Consider the following 14,891-nt stretch of genomic DNA (forward strand, 5'->3'; position numbering starts at 1 on the left):
TCCCACCACCGCAAAGATGTCCCTTCTGCCACCCTTTTATAGCTACACCCACTCCGTTCCCCGCCCCCCCCCCCACGTCACCCCTGACCACAGGCACCCGCTGATTCATTCTCCGTCTCTATCATCTCGAGGATCCTGTTTTAAATCCAGCGCTTGGCCCTCCCAGCTATGCGACCTTGGACGAGTCACTTCTCTTATCAGGATTTTGGTCATCTCACCTATAGTAAGATGAGGCTGAACTACATCAGCATTTCCCTCAAACGTCCATAGGCCGATGGGATCTTGAAGTTCCGCGGGGATTATGGGAAGGAATATGGTGAAGTAAAGTATGGCCGAGGAGCCCCTTACGTGGGTGTTTCTCCTGCAGGAACTCTGGGGCTTTGCTTTCAAGGTGGCCACAGGACGAGTCAGTCCGCAAAGACTGGCTGACACCTACCACGTGCTAGGCATTTTTCTAGACTTTGGATGGGACAGCGAACTTGGCAAATCACTGTCCCTGAGGAGGTTGGGCCCAGAGGCGGGGGAAAGAGACTGCAAACACATGACCACGTAAATAAAGAAGATGACTCCCAGTACTGGGGAGCGCTATCAAGAAAATAAAATAGGTTCGTGTAATAGAGTAGGGTGGTCAGGGAAGCCTTCTTGGAGAAGGCGACAGCTCGGCGCTGGAACCAGGATGATGAAAACATGGCAGCCATGTGAAGACTCTGGCAGAAGTTGAGGGGAGGGGACGATTCCAAGCAGAAAGGCCATCAGAGGCCCTGAGCCAGGCTGACGGGGGACAGTCAAGGCTCAGAGAGAAGGCCACTGTGGCTGGAAGGCAGTGAGGAGGGAGGGGAGAGGTAAGAGATGATTTTGGAGGGGATGGGAGGCCCCACGCCCTGTAAGTCCCGCAGGCTGCAGTCAGGGGGTTGGCGTTCATTGTGACCGCAATAGGCAACCATCAGAGGCTTCCAAGTGGGGCAATGGCGTGTCTTATTCGTGCTTTAGGAAGCTCTCCCTGACTTTAGCGTGTCGGATGAACAGCAGCACCAAGGTGGACACAAGAACAGAGGCAGGAAACCGGGTAGAATGTCATTAGGGATGGCACGGGCTACACTTGACCGCGTCTTGGTCCAGGGCTTGAACAGTGAAATGGTGAAACGTAGCATCATGGTCTGATCTAATCTGGAGGCCGGATGAGAGGGTAAGACCCGGAGGGAAATCACAATCCCTGGGTTATTTTTGGCCTGATCAGCTGGCCGGCTGCCATCTACATAGAATGGGACAACTGGGAAAGGACTTGGCTTTGGGGCGGGGTGGAGGGAAGTGAGACCCTAGTTTGGGCTGTGGTGTGTTCGTTCAGGGTCTAAGTGGAGGTGTAGGTAGTTAAATAGTTGTTAAGGACAGAAGTCTGCAGTTCAAGGGAGAGGCCTTGGCCGGAGACAAAGATTCGAGATCCATCAGACAGTAGATGGTCTCTGAAGCCTCAGACCCGGATGAGAGCCACTACGGGGGAGGGAAGGAAGATGAAGACAGAGTCAAAGTCGACTCGGGTCCCTCAGGTCAACTATCATTCAGAGATGGTGGAGGAGGAGAGGAGAGCAAAGGAGCCTGAGAAGGAGCTGCGGGTTGAGTAGGAGGAAAACCCGGGAGAGTGGAGTCAAAGAAGTCCAGACAAGAAAGCTTTTCCAGAAGGAGGAAGTGACTAAGTGTGTCAAATGCCACCGACAGACTGAGAAAATGAGGCTAGAGAATTGACTTTTGGCTTCGGAAAGATGTAGGTTACTGGTGATATATGGACAAGAGCCACTGCCTGTCACGAGGGGGACAAAGGGCTGGCTGGAGCAGGATGGAATGCGGATGGGGAGGGGGTGGGGAGGTGGGGGAAGGGCATGGAACAGCAGACACAGAGGGATGAGGGTATCAGGGCAGGGCTTCTCGAAGGTCGGCGATGAGGCATACTTATGGCCAGGGGATAATGACAAGGGTCCGCTAATGAGGGAGAAACGGCTGATGTTTCATAACTGCAGGAGCTCACCCCTGAGAGGGTATGAGGGGATGTCACCAGAGGTGAGGTTGTGTTAGGTGGTTCTCCTGTCGCCGTGTCCATTTTTGTCTCTGAAGTCTGTGGTGTCACCACCATCTGAAATTGAGGCTGGGAGTGTGGGAAACTCAAAGAGAGCAGAAGCAATAATGACGTCATCTCAAGAATGAGGAAGGGAAGCTTTTTTGTTTGTTTACTTACTTATTTTTGAGGGAGAGAAGCAGAGAAAGGGGGGGGGGGGAGAGAATCTCAAGCAGGCTCTGCGCGCTCATCACGGAGCCTGAGGTGGGGCTCGCACCCACAAACCAGGAGATCATGACCTGAGCCGAAATCCAGAGTCGGACACTTGACTGACCGAGCCACCCAGGCGCCCCCAGGATGGGAAGCTTCTAAGGCGCGTTGGAGGAGTCGAGGACCTGCCTGAGATCTGCAGTTTTGATTCTAAAGCGGGTCCAGCCGCACAGGTGTGCTTGTTCTTGAGCAAAATCTGGACCCAACCTGAGTTTGGGGTTTTGCCCGGTGAGCGCGATGCATGGAAAAGGGGGTTAAGGGGTTGGAGGCAGGGCAGGGCCCATCGGGCTGGATCAAGGCCTCTGGGCTGGACATGGAGGACAGTGGGGACGTGGCGGGTGACCCTTCCAAGGGGCTCAGGCCAGTGGCTTGGGGGCCTCCGTGAGCTCAGAGCATTGCTGCGATGGGGCTAATGCAGGGCCTGACCTGGAAGCAGAGGAGGTCGCGTTCAGGGGTTCAGAGAGTAGGAGGCTTGAGGTTATCAGGGATGACAGGACTGGAGTGCGTGGCTGAGGTGGGGTGGAGACAAGGCGGTCGCGGTCCCAGGAGGACCCCTGGATTCTCTTACCTTCTTAACCCCTCCCAACATGGCGGCCTGAGAGCTACATCCTGCCAGAGCTGGAAGGGGTAAAGCTCTTCACTGTACCAACAGAGAAACTGAGACCTGCAGAAACTACAATGTCGGAAGCCGAAGTTCTGATTCCCAGCCCCAGAGTGAGGCGAGATTCTTGTTGGTGTCTCCCCATGCCCCGCCCCCAGCCCCGCCCCCTCCCCAGCCCCGCCCCTCCCCAGCCCCGCCCCCTCCCCCACCTCCCTCCCGCCCCAGCCCCACAGCTTTCCCTGTACTCTCCAGCCTCTGGGGCGTCTCCTGCAGACCGAAGCCCACAGCCACAAGGAGCGCCTTCTTATTAACCATGCCACACGTGTCCTTACAAACGTCCGGTGGCAGATCTGCCCATTTGTTCGCTCATTCCAATGCCCACTCAGTCATTTCAGTCGTTCGTCTGTTCATTCACTCAGTGATTCTACCTTTCGATATTCATTCATTAGGTTTGAGCTGTTAAGCCAAGTGCAAGGAATGAATTCTGTCCCTGTGAAATTTGCTCACCCACGCAACCAACCAGCCAGACATCCGACACATACCGAGCGCCTGCCAGTCGCAGATCTGCACAGGGTTAACATATGGGCGTCACATGTCCCTCAAATGTCTGGCAGGCGTCCAGGCTTTCCCGTGTCCACTGATGATCTATTCCCTGGTTGCAAGCATGTCATGTGTGTGCCAAATGTCTGTTCTTCTAGCCTCTTCCTCATAGCAGAGCTGATAATATGTGAATTGCTGTCGATCAAAGTCCACAAGGCAAGTCTTCATAAACTTCTAAAGCTGCCTATATTTTCATTAGAGGGTTTTTTTTTTTTTAAATCTGAGAGCAATGCTTGCTTATTGTAAAAAATACAACCCGTGACAAAGCATACAAAGTAAGAGAGCTCCCTTATAATTGGCTCCCTCCGTCCCTCCATCCCACGGTGCCAACCACTGTTAAGTGTGGGGAATGACGGAGTGACTGTGGCACGGTTCGTATCCTTCTGGATCTTTTCTGTACATTTGCAAAGGAAAAAAAATGTATACACACACACACACACATACATATATACACACATATATACATACAAAATGCACGATTGAGTGTATATTTACAAATTGAGATCATTGACTATTCTTCTGCAACTTGTCTTTTCTCTGATGATGAAATGAGGAACATTCTGCCAGGTCAGTGCTTCAGATCTCCTTCATCCCCTCTAAAGGATGCATTGCACTCACAATATGGATGGATCTGGTATATTTAACTGGCTCCTGTCAGTGAATATTGAGGGTGTTTTTGTTTACCCCCCGTTACGATGCCTGCAATGCACATCATTCTGAGCTCTTCTGTATGAGCATTTCTTCCCTCTTTTGTTCCTTCTTTCCTTCCTTCCTTCCTCCCTCCCTCCCTCCCTTCCTTTTTATGTAGGCTTCATGCCCATCTCAGAGCCCAGTGTGGGGCTTGAACTCAGGACCCTGAGATCAAGACCTGAGCTGAGAACAAGAGTTGGACACTTAACTGACTGAGCCACCCAGGAGCCCCTGTAGGAGCCTTTCTGAAGGCTCATTCTCAGAAGCAGACTTGCTGGGTCATGAGCATTTAAAATTCTAATGGGGAGGCACCTGGGTGGTTCAGTCGGTTAAGCGTCCGACTCCGGCTCAAGTCATGATCTCACTGTTCCTGGGTTCAGGCCCTGTGTCAGGTTCTGTGCTGACAGCTCAGAGCCCGGAGCCTGCTTCGGATTCTGTGTCTCCCTGTCTCTCTCTGCCCCTCCCCTGCTTGCCCTCTGTCTTGTGCTCTCTCTCAGAAACAAATAAACATTAAAAAAAATAATAAAATAAAATTTTAATGGATACCAGGTGCCGGACACATAGTAGGAGATTTGTAACTATCTGTGCCATCAAAGGATGCTGCTAGATTGCCCTCCAGGGTCACACTATTTTCCCTCCCACCAACAATACAACAGAGACATAGAACTGGCCGTTTCTGCCACCAGGTCCCAGCAAGGTTGGGCTTCAGGAGGCCTACTACCCTCCAGGCCGCTCTCCTGCTGCTGGGGGAGGATCTAAGGGCTCTCGTGTCATCTTTGACGAAAAGAACGTAGCAGAAGGTGACCTCCTCCTCCAGGTCTGTAAATCTCATCGCTTACCATCCTCCCACCCGGGTGGGTGCTTACCCAGTGAGGGCAACAGCTCTGAGACTTCTCTAACTGGGGCTAGCCTCATTTACATCAGGCAGACAGATCTTCCTTCTTCCTTCTGCTCCCCTAACCAATCCCTGAAACTGAAGGGAAACATCTCATGGCCGCGCGCATTCTCCTAACCGCCAACCCGACTCTGCTCCTCGGCCCTAACTACTGTTCTCCCTTTGGACCTCTGGCCCCAGCCCCAGCCCTAGTGTCTTTGGAGCTGGCTGTGCTGTGTCCCTGCTTCTGGCCCTGCCACCTGCCTGGGTCGTGACCCCCCCCCCCCCCCCACCAAAGGATGGGTATTATCGAGAGCCCTGGAGGAGGCTTACAGCAGGGTGCTACCTCCAATCCTCCCAGGAGTTTCGGCCAGTCTTGCCGCTGTGCCCTACGTCTGGGGAGGAAGGCCAGCATTCATGGGCTGCAGGGGAGCAGTGCAAAGGCAGGATCACGGTGGAGGAGCCATGCCCTGCCTGAGCCCCGAGACACTGGCATGGAAGGTGTCTCTCACTCTGCCTTGCCCAATGCTAGTCCCCCAGCTCCACACTTTGCCGGAGGTCCCATGGTGACTAATGCCCCACGAAGACTCTTCTCTTGAGCCGAGGTGGTGAATGGTTCTTTCCTCTTAGGGGTTAACCCTGCAGACAAGCTCAAGTGGGAGCATCTGGGAACCACACCGGGCTGGAAGAGAAGGGTGAACCTACCCTTTCAGTCTCCTCTTTCCAGGAGATTCCAGGGTGGGGCAGATGGAGATCTCCAGAGGCCCTGCCCCACACCCCTCTCCTTTGCCCCCTCCCCACCCCCATGGCGAGAAAGGCAGGGAGCTGAGTGTCACATCTCCTGAGGAGAGCACTGGGAGGACGGGATGGGGAAGAAAAGAACAGTTACTCCCACGTGGTCCCCAACTTCCTGTCCTCCTTAGCACCCTGAGACCTGGGTGCTGGGTCAGAGCATCTCCAAAGATCCTTCACCAGAGGGTGGTTCACAGATGTTCTGTCCGCCCTGGCTCATCATCAATACATCAATGGTGGGATTTGGGGGTGTGGGGACCACCCCCCACCATCCCCCCCCCCAACCCCCGCAGTGTCTGGGCTCACTCCCCAGTCACCACCCCACACAGCCAGAGGCAGACTCTCAGTGACGATCAGCTCAGATTTAGTGAGTACACGTTTGGGGGTAGGGGGCAATGGGGTCTTCCCTATTCAGGTAGACCCGGGGGTGGCTCAGAGCCCACGCAGTCCAATCGCGCACGAAACAGGAGTGCCCTCTATAATATCTCGGAGCTGGCTGCCCAGCCAGGATTTGTATACCCCCCAGAAATGGGGTTCTCTCCGCTCCCCAGAGTGGCCCATTCTATTGTCAGGCACCTCCAAGCATTGACATGTTCCTCCTGGCAGCCTCTCACTTGGGATGGGGGTGGGGGGCTGGCCGCTGACACTTCTGACCGGCACTCAGGACAACAGAGGCGGCTGGTGGTGGAGCGGGAAAAGCAATAAGTTAAAACCAAGAACAGCAAGAGACATGGCAGGACGGATGGGGGCATCACGGGGGTCCCAAGAGTCTCTGGCTTGATCCAGGAAGCACTGGGGAGGAGGTGGCCGATGATGTCGTAGCTCCAGGCAGGAGGTGGCTCAGAAGGCTGGGTTGTCGATGCCCCTGGGCATCCCAGAATATTCTTCAGGCCTGGCACTGTAGGGAGGGGGCGGCTCCATGGGGGGCAGGACGGGCTTCAGAATAATCTGCAGGGGAAAGAGGGAACACAGAGTCTTCTCAGGGCCTGGCAGTGGCCGGCACCCGCCAAGTGCCGGCCGTGCGTGTTCGCCAGGGGGAGGGGGGACCCAATGGTGGCTGCAGGGCCCTCTCTAGGTCCAGAGGCCTGGGGTAAGGAGGGCCTCCCTGTAACCTGGACAATAGGGAGGTATGGCCAGCTGAGGAACCGAGCAAGGAGTGGGGCAGAGACACCTACCTCGCTGTAGGGGGGTGGGGGCTCAGAGGTGGACGTCCTGACCCTCTCTGGGGGGGCGATGGAGGGCGGCTCCGGGGGCCCCTGGTGATCCGCTGGGGGGTCCTGCTCCTGTTCTCTGCAGCTGCGACAGAACCGCTTAGCGAGACAGCAGATGCACAGGAGGGGGAGGATGATGAGGAAGGTGATGACGAAGATCCTAGGGCGAGGAACCATCAACATCTCCCTGAGTGTCTGGGCTGTCCCGGACCCCCCCCCCCAGCCCCCCACCCCCGTGGGCGGGAAGGCCAGTTGCCCTGAGGACTGCGCCCGAGGAGCTGGCCCTGGGCTCACCTCAGGGGACTGGAGAAGAGCTCATACTCCTGGCAGCAGCTGTCACCACAGCATTTGAATCCTCTGGGGCAGGTGCTGGGGGAGCAAAGAGACGCTGCTGGTCCCAAGGTGGCAGGAAGATCCCGGCCTCCCCAAAACTCACCCATTTCCTGGGGCCCAAGCCACGCCCTAGCTGCGGGGCCCAGCGGGAGGACATGTGGCGCCGGGACCCAGGGTCTGGCTTCTAGGCTCATCTCACTACTTGTGCCAAGTTCCGCTCCTTTCTGGGTCTCACTTTTCCTCATCCATAAAGTGGGTGTAATGAATGTTCTGTCAACCTCACTGAGCAGGGGTGGGGGAGCATGTGGCAGTGGGTGCCAGGGCACTCTAAGGAGATGGCTGGGGAGGGGAGCAGGGGCGACTGTCCCTGAGCTAACTCGAGGAGCCCTTGCCGGTGCCCATGGACTACGAGGTGGGAAGGACAGGGTGTTCCCGGAACACCCAGGGTTGAGTTGATGGGAACATTCATCTGCTCAGGGACCACCCCCTCCTCATTGTGCTCAGGCTTTTTGGCATTTATATATTAAAGTTGGCACAGATGGTTTGCCCGCCCCACCCAGGGTGATGGGGTGGGGGGGGGAGCCCTCAGAGAAGAGACAGCAGAGAGAGGGGTGGGGATTAGGCTTTAGACCCGCCCACAGGCAGAAGCTGCTTGGCTGGAGAAGGAGGGCGGGGCGGGGGTGGGATGGGAAACGCATTGGTGGGGGTGGGGGGGAGTGGGAAATGCGTTCAGGCTAGAAGGGCAGTGGGTGAGGATGATGGATGAGATGCTTTTCTGTCCCCCCCCCCCCATGAAGGCAGACAGGGCAGGATTTGGGGTGTCTCTTCCTCAGACAGGAAGTTACAGCCCAAAGCCCAGACTTACAAGAAGAGACCACATTTGGCTGCAGCCTGCGGAAGAAAAGAGGCAGAGGTTAGGGGCCGTGAACTGGGGAGCTCATCTCTACCCACCCGCTGCCCAGGTGCAGAGGCTGCCGCAGGTTCGCAGCGGGTCAACCCCTTCCTGCTCTCCACCTCACTCCAGGTCTAGGGCTGGAGCCCCAGCTGACACCTGCGGCCCCAGCCCTCCTTTCTCTCCTCGCCACACCCCCACAACACCTCCACTCACGCCCAGGTCTGTCAGCTGGCGCCTTCCCGCCACCCCTCCGATCTATCTCCTTTCCATCTCCTTTCCGTGTGACCACGGCGGTCCAGGGCACCAGCAGCTCTCCTCCGCAGCACCCCCCTCCCCGAATCACTCCCCACACTGCAGGCAGGTTCGTCTCCAGCAAATCCGATCGCCCAAAACCTTCCTGGACGCTCCCTTCAGTGGCTCCCTGTGCCAGGACCCCCGGCGATCAGCTGCTGCCCCCTTGCCCCCTTGCCCACACATCCGCAACCACTGGGAGTCCCCTGCACACGCCTGGCTGTTTGACACTTGCGTGTAAAGGCAGACCACCTTCCTCGTGCCTTCATGATCTGCATTCATCTTTCGGATCCCTGCCTGGCAGGGGGTGGAGGGAAGGAGGAGGGGGGTGGTTTCCTCGGCCTTTGAAGCCACCCAGATCCTCCTCTGTGGGCCGGGTTTCTCTCTCTCCGTTTCTCTTCTGCACCAGAACTATACCCATCCAGGCTCCAGTTTCAGAATGTAACCGGATTAATAGCAATTATGTGTATAAGCCCTGCCTGGAGCATTCTTTCCCCCAGGTATCCTAGCTCCAGCACCCCCTTTCTGCCCCTCTTACTTAAAAATTAGGGGCACCTGGGTGGCTCAGTTGGTTAAGTGCCCGACTTCGGCTCAGGTCAGATCTCATGGTTCGTGAGTTCGAGCCCCGCGTCGGGCTCTGTGCTGACAGCTCGGAGCCTGGAGCCTGCTTCGGATTTTGTGTCTCCCTCTCTCTCTGTCCCTTCCCTGCTTACACTCTGTCTCTCTCTCTCTTTCTCTCTCTCTCTCAAAAAAATGAATAAACATTAAAAAAATAAAAAAATAAATAAATAAAAATTACGTCCACTCCCCCAAGGCACTCCTTTCCCCTCACCGAACTTCAGTTTTCTCTCACAGTCCTTACCCACATCCAACATACTACACAGTTCCTTTTAGCTTGTTCATTGTCTGGTCAGAAGAATGTAAACTCCAAGAGGGCAGGGATTTTTGTCTGTCATCACTGTTGAAAAACCCAACAGCCACAATATTGGCAGAATGAACGAAAAAGAGCCTTTTCAGACGACCTGGTTTCCTTTCCTCCTTGCTGCTCCTCAACTTGGGGGGGAGTTGGTGAGAGATGGCGGGGGTGAGGGGGGATTCAGGGGTGGGAACTCCTTAGCGGAGGAGAGGTTATCTGTCACTCTACCCTAGCCTCTGGGGACAAACAGCCACAACACGAGCATAAGAAGCCAACTTTGGTCAGACTACCGTGTCTTTGTACCTTTACTCGAAATAATTCAATCACATCTCAGTTGCTAACAACAGTAAAGCCAAGAAAACCAGTGACAACTAATGACTGTTGGGCTGATTCCCCTTTTCTGGGCTCAGCCGCAGGCCAGGCGGAAGCCTCCCCCCACCCCAAACCTTGCCCCCTGGGTACTGGAGCTGGAATCATGAATGAATACTCCCCCACCCCCACTCCCCCACCCCCCTCGCTCCGCAATGTCTGGCCCAGAGAGGGTGAGATCTTCACAGCACACAGGGGCAACTGCAGAGCTGGGGACAGACCAAGGGGGTCCAGGCACTCAGTGGGACCCTCTTCCCCCTCAGATTCCGGACCCCACTTTCCTGGGGCTTTTCTGGCTCCCAACGAAGAAGGACAGAACACAAAAAGGTTCAATCAAGAGTTGCTGTTGGGGAGGGCAGATCTCCCAGATTCTCTCCCCGCCCCCCCCCCCTTTAACCTGGGGCAGGTCTTGTCTGGGGTGGCTCAATCTGAGTTTTTTTCGAGCGTCACTGTGGTTGTAAAGAACCTCAGCTTCCGTACATGTGCAGCGTGGATATTATCAGCACCTGCCCCCTGGGGCTGCTGGGAGAAATCAAGAGGATGCTCAGCTTAGTGTTGGTACAAAGGGCTTGCCTAGACTAGGTGGAGAAGGAGCTCGAAGGCTTCGGGGGCAGAGCCAGGAGAGTCTGCACAGTTGTGTGAACGTGCCCTGTTCTGGGGAGGGGGCCTGGGATGTCCTGGCATTCTCTCTCTTTTTTTTTCTTAATGTTTATTTATTTTTGAGAGAGATAGAGCACCAGCAGGGGAAGGGCAGAAAGAGGGAGACACAGAATCCCAAGCCGGCTCCAGGCTCTGAGCTGTCAGCACATAGCCCTACGCAGGGCTCGAACCCAGGAGGCGGGGCTGGATCATGCCCCAAGCAGAAGTCAGACGCCCAACGACTGAGCCACGCAGGCACCCCTGTCGCAGGCATTTGTAAACAGAAGTGAGAAATCCCTGTTTTAGACCCATGTCAGTTGCCACGATAATCTGCCATCCCAGGAATGGACAGATTTCCTGCATCATTTTCAGAGTTCAACGGAGGAATGGGAGGAAGGAGAGGGTGCTTAATCCCTGCCTCAGGCTCAGAATCACTGATTCCAGAGGTCAACGCAGCCTTGGGTCAGGCAACCAGCTCAAGTCCTGCACAGACTAGAATCCTACCCGCGGCTCCTAGAAGGGGTGGAAGGAGCCTTCTCTCCCCTAAGGCACAGGCAGAGACACAGTCCCAGAGAGGACCAGAGCTTCTCCCAAGGTCACCCAGCACTAGAGGAACAAGACAGTTAGGGAGACGGGCTGGCCTGGCGTCCAGACCTCAGTCCCGGCTAGTGCCCGCTTTCGGACTAGCGGGAGGAAGCGGGAAGGATGAGCCCAGGCTAATATGAGGGTCAAAGTCCCCACTCACAGACAGGCGCTAGGTGTCAGATGGTGGTGGGCGGGGTCCAGGGCCCTCTACACGGTCCCCCCACAGGCGAAGGAACCCAGGCTTTCTCAGGGCCTTCCTCCGCTGCCCCCACCTCCACCTCCCAGCCAAAAAGAGAAAGGAAGTTGCTAACTGTGTACGGTCACCAGGGAATCCTGACAAAGGAAGGTGGTGACGGCGCTCCAGAGGTAGGCCCCTGACCCACAAAGTTCAGGGCCCTGGAAGTTCTGTAGCTTACCTCCCAAGCGCTCACCTGTTGGGGGCCAGCCAGCAGGCTGAGCAGCAAGGTGGGTACGAGGCCTGGGACCCAGGTGTCGGACATCCTGGCGTGGGGGCCACAGAGCTTCCGTGTGTGTAGGGGGAGGAGGGGAGAGGCGGGGCCACGACCTCTCCCACGTCTCTCCACCTATGGGGCCCCGCCTCGGGCAGGGGCGGAGCTTAGGCACCCGCGAAGGGCCGGTCGTGGGACAGGGCGGGGGAGGGGAAGAAATCTGGGTTGGGTTTTAGGAGGTAGAAGAGGTTAACTGGGAAAAAAAAAAAAAAATTGTGGGGTCAGTGCTAGACTGCAGAGCCACTCCTTGCCAATCCCCGCTCCTCCACCCCTAAGTGAGCCCCGGCTTGAGAGGGACAGTGCTGCGCCTGGCCCGGGGCCGGGATGGGGGGTGGGGGGGTTGGCGGCGGGGCGGGGGAGGATGCCGGCGAAGCGACCCGCCCGCTGTAATTCCCTTTCCACCTGGGTTTGCGGGGGGCAGTGGTTGCGGGAGAGGGAGGAGGCGGCTCGGGAGTGGATTGAGGGCATTGTATGGGGTGGGGTGGGGGGTGGGGATGTGTCACCTTCATTTTTGGCCAAGAAGGAGGGAGAGGCGGCCTGGTTGATTTCAGGAGCACAGCGCTAGTACACTCGCGTCCCCCGGCGTCCCCTGCAATCCTGGGAGGATGTGGGGACACACTTCCTCCATTTGACTTGGGGGAAATTAAGGCCCAGGGTTAAGAGCCGCAGCCGCTGGGGCCAAGCGGAAGCCAGGCGAGCAGAGGCGCGGCGAAGCAGGCCCATCCGGATTCCTTGGAAAGACCCCGCGGAGGCTGTCCCGGCTGAGAGCGCCGGATTCCGACCCTCGGCGGCCGCGCCCCGGCCCTCTAGGCGTCCTGTGCTTCCCGGCTCCGGCCGGCAGGTGGCAGCATCGCCCAACGCGGGATTCCCACGGAGCCCCACAGCGTGCGGCTGGGACTTGGGGCCGGGTCTCCCCGAGGGAGAGAGCTGGCTAGCGGGCGGCATGCGGGGACGCCTCGATGGGCGTTGGGCGCAGGGTGAGAGCCAGACACCCAAAGGCGGATGAGACTTGGGGACACCGTGCAGGAGTCGGAGAGATGGAGCCCGCCCCCTGGGGAGAGGGCGAAGGGGAGATGATGGGTGGGTGCTGCTCCCGGCCTGGGGAGACGCGGAGGGCTCCCGGAGAAGCTCGGTTCCCGGGTGCTTAGGCGTCTCCTGCTGGGTCTCAAGTCGGACTTTGCCACTGCAAACTATCCCCAACTTAGTAGGGACGGACAGACTTCCTCCTCGGACTGTCCTTTCTTTTTCTCTCACCGCTTTCTCTTTATCTCTGGCTCCCATCTCTGTCTTTAACCTCTCCTTGTGGCTCCCCATCCCTCTCTCTCTCTCTCTCTCTCTCTCTCTCTGTCCTCCTGTTTGTTTCTGCCCATCACTGTCTCCACGCGGTTTGTCTACATTTCCGCTTGTTTTCCCATCTCTGTTCTCCTCTGTTAATCACCGCTTGTCTCTTTTGGAGTCTGTTTCTCTGTGTGTGTATGTTTCTTTCTTTTGTCTCTGATTTGGTCCTGTGTCTCCCTGTGTTTCTCACTCACTCTCCTGGACTCTGTCCCTCCTTCCCTGTCTCTGTTTCTCATTATCTCTTGGCCCTTTTTTGCCTCTAAGGACAGAACCTTCCAGTCTCCTGATCCTGGTGGAATTAGGGTCTGGCCCCAGAAAATGCCCTCTATTTCCAGTTCCTGGTGATTCTGAACTTGGAGAAGGTCCTGGGCAGGGGCACCTCTTCTCTCCCACCCATGCAGTTGGCTCTGGCCCCAGCTAGCCCCTCTAACAAGTCCAGGGAGTGCTGGAACCTTCTCCCAGCAGCACCCCTACTGCTGCCTCCTTAGTGGGGTTGTTGCTCACTTGGGCTTCCCTCCTGCCCCTGCCCTTGCCCTGTCGCACCAACACACCTGGCCTAGGGTGTTTCGCTGGGTCCCCTGCCACTCTGCCCAGGCTTGGAGACCTACAGAGTCGTGTCCTTTAGGGGAGAGAAAGATGGGTGAGCTTAAGGGAGGAGGGCATCCTGGTGGGGTTGGGGGGGGGGCGGAGAATGGCAGGGCTGAGAAGGGGACAGAAGACTTGGAGGGGTAGACGTGAGAGGCTGTGAGGACTGACTAGGTGAAGGGGCCAGGCAGGCACCAGTGCCCTGAGGAGGGGCAGGAGGAGGGCAGGAGGCTGGCATGGCTCCCCTCTGGCTCTCTGGCATCCACCTGACACAGATCTAGGGTTGCCAGACAAAATACAGGATGCCCAGTGAAATTTGAGTTTCGGACAAACTGAATAATTTCTTTAGTACGAATATACTAAATATTCCTATGCAATATCTGGAACATACTTATGCCAAAATCTGTCGCTTCTCTGAAATTCAAATGTAACTAGATGTCCCGCATTTTTATTTGCCAAACCTGGCAACCCTACCCATCTTGCTAAAATGTCATAGGGACAGACATCTGAGAATGGCTACTCCACCCACCCCCTGCCCCACATCTCCCCAGTGGGAAAGTGAGGCTCATGGGGCAGGGTCCCGAGGGCATCTGGCACCTGCCCCTTGGGTATGCATTTTTTTTTCATGACACCAAACTGCCTTTCTGCGTGCCTTCCTGCGGTTGGGGACAGGGCAAGGGACCTGGAGGCGGGTGGTCCCAGCTCAGTCAGGCCAAGAACACCAAGCCCTGATGTCAACATCCATCATGGCTCCCAAGGGCCCCAGCATTCTTGGTGGGTGAGGTCGGGTGGTGGTAGGGGTGCAATGGGGCCCCAGCCTGAGCAGACAGGGGGCTTTCTTGTCTAGAGGTAGGACCGTCCGGCACAAGGACAACATCTGTTCAACACTTAATCTGGCAATGGGGGGGGGGGGGGGGGGGAGCGTGTACATGCGTGCACGTGTATGCTCAGGCACGCAGGGCCAGGAGGGCAGGGAGGCCCGGAGACCTCAGGCAGTCTGTGGGTCCCTCTAGATTCCAGGCCAAATTCCATGTGGGGTTTCCCAAGAGCGGCCGAGTCGAAATGTCTTCATACTCGCTAGCTGCCTCCCCGGCCCATTCACCAAAGAACGAGCTGATTGTCTACATCCTACAAACGCCCAGCTGCAAGGGTCTTGGAGGTCAGCTGGTCCACCGGCTCCCTTCTCGGGGAAGCCAACCGGAGCCCCGAGGGCCGGGAAGGCCAAGCCACACAGGCTGTTGGGCTGAGTCAGGACCAGAACCAGGCAGGTCTCGAGACCCCACACCCAGAGGCAGCCCCCGAGCAAGAAGCTGCCCGGGGGGCCCGCTTCTCCGGATGAACTCCTG

The 14,891-nt window shown here is 56.8% G+C and overlaps 1 protein-coding gene across 1 annotated transcript; it reads right to left on the reverse strand.

Moving 5' to 3' along the window:
* Window positions 1–6,235: 6,235 nt before the first annotated feature.
* Window positions 6,236–11,801, reverse strand: TMEM92 (transmembrane protein 92). The gene is made up of 5 exons (XM_049635852.1): window positions 11,530–11,801; window positions 8,284–8,309; window positions 7,380–7,454; window positions 7,050–7,245; window positions 6,236–6,822 (listed from the first exon to the last, which is right to left on the reverse strand). Exons 1-5 carry the CDS (start codon window positions 11,611–11,613, stop codon window positions 6,715–6,717), a joined length of 489 nt encoding a protein of 162 aa, XP_049491809.1. The 5' UTR covers window positions 11,614–11,801; the 3' UTR covers window positions 6,236–6,714.
* Between the last annotated feature and the right edge of the window lie 3,090 nt (window positions 11,802–14,891).

Source organism: Panthera uncia, chromosome E1 (assembly GCF_023721935.1).
Source record: "Panthera uncia isolate 11264 chromosome E1, Puncia_PCG_1.0, whole genome shotgun sequence".
NCBI classification, from domain to species: domain Eukaryota; kingdom Metazoa; phylum Chordata; class Mammalia; order Carnivora; family Felidae; genus Panthera; species Panthera uncia.

Coding starts and splice junctions, on each gene's coding strand:
- TMEM92 (XM_049635852.1), bottom strand. CDS start 11,613: ATGTCCGACACCTGGGTCCCAGGCCTCGTACCCACCTTGCTGCTCAGC. Junction 7,455..8,283: donor GCCAAATGTGGTCTCTTCTT/GTAAGTCTGGGC, acceptor TTGCTCCCCCAG/CACCTGCCCCAGAGGATTCA. Junction 6,823..7,049: donor CCCCACCCCCCTACAGCGAG/GTAGGTGTCTCT, acceptor TTTCCCCTGCAG/ATTATTCTGAAGCCCGTCCT.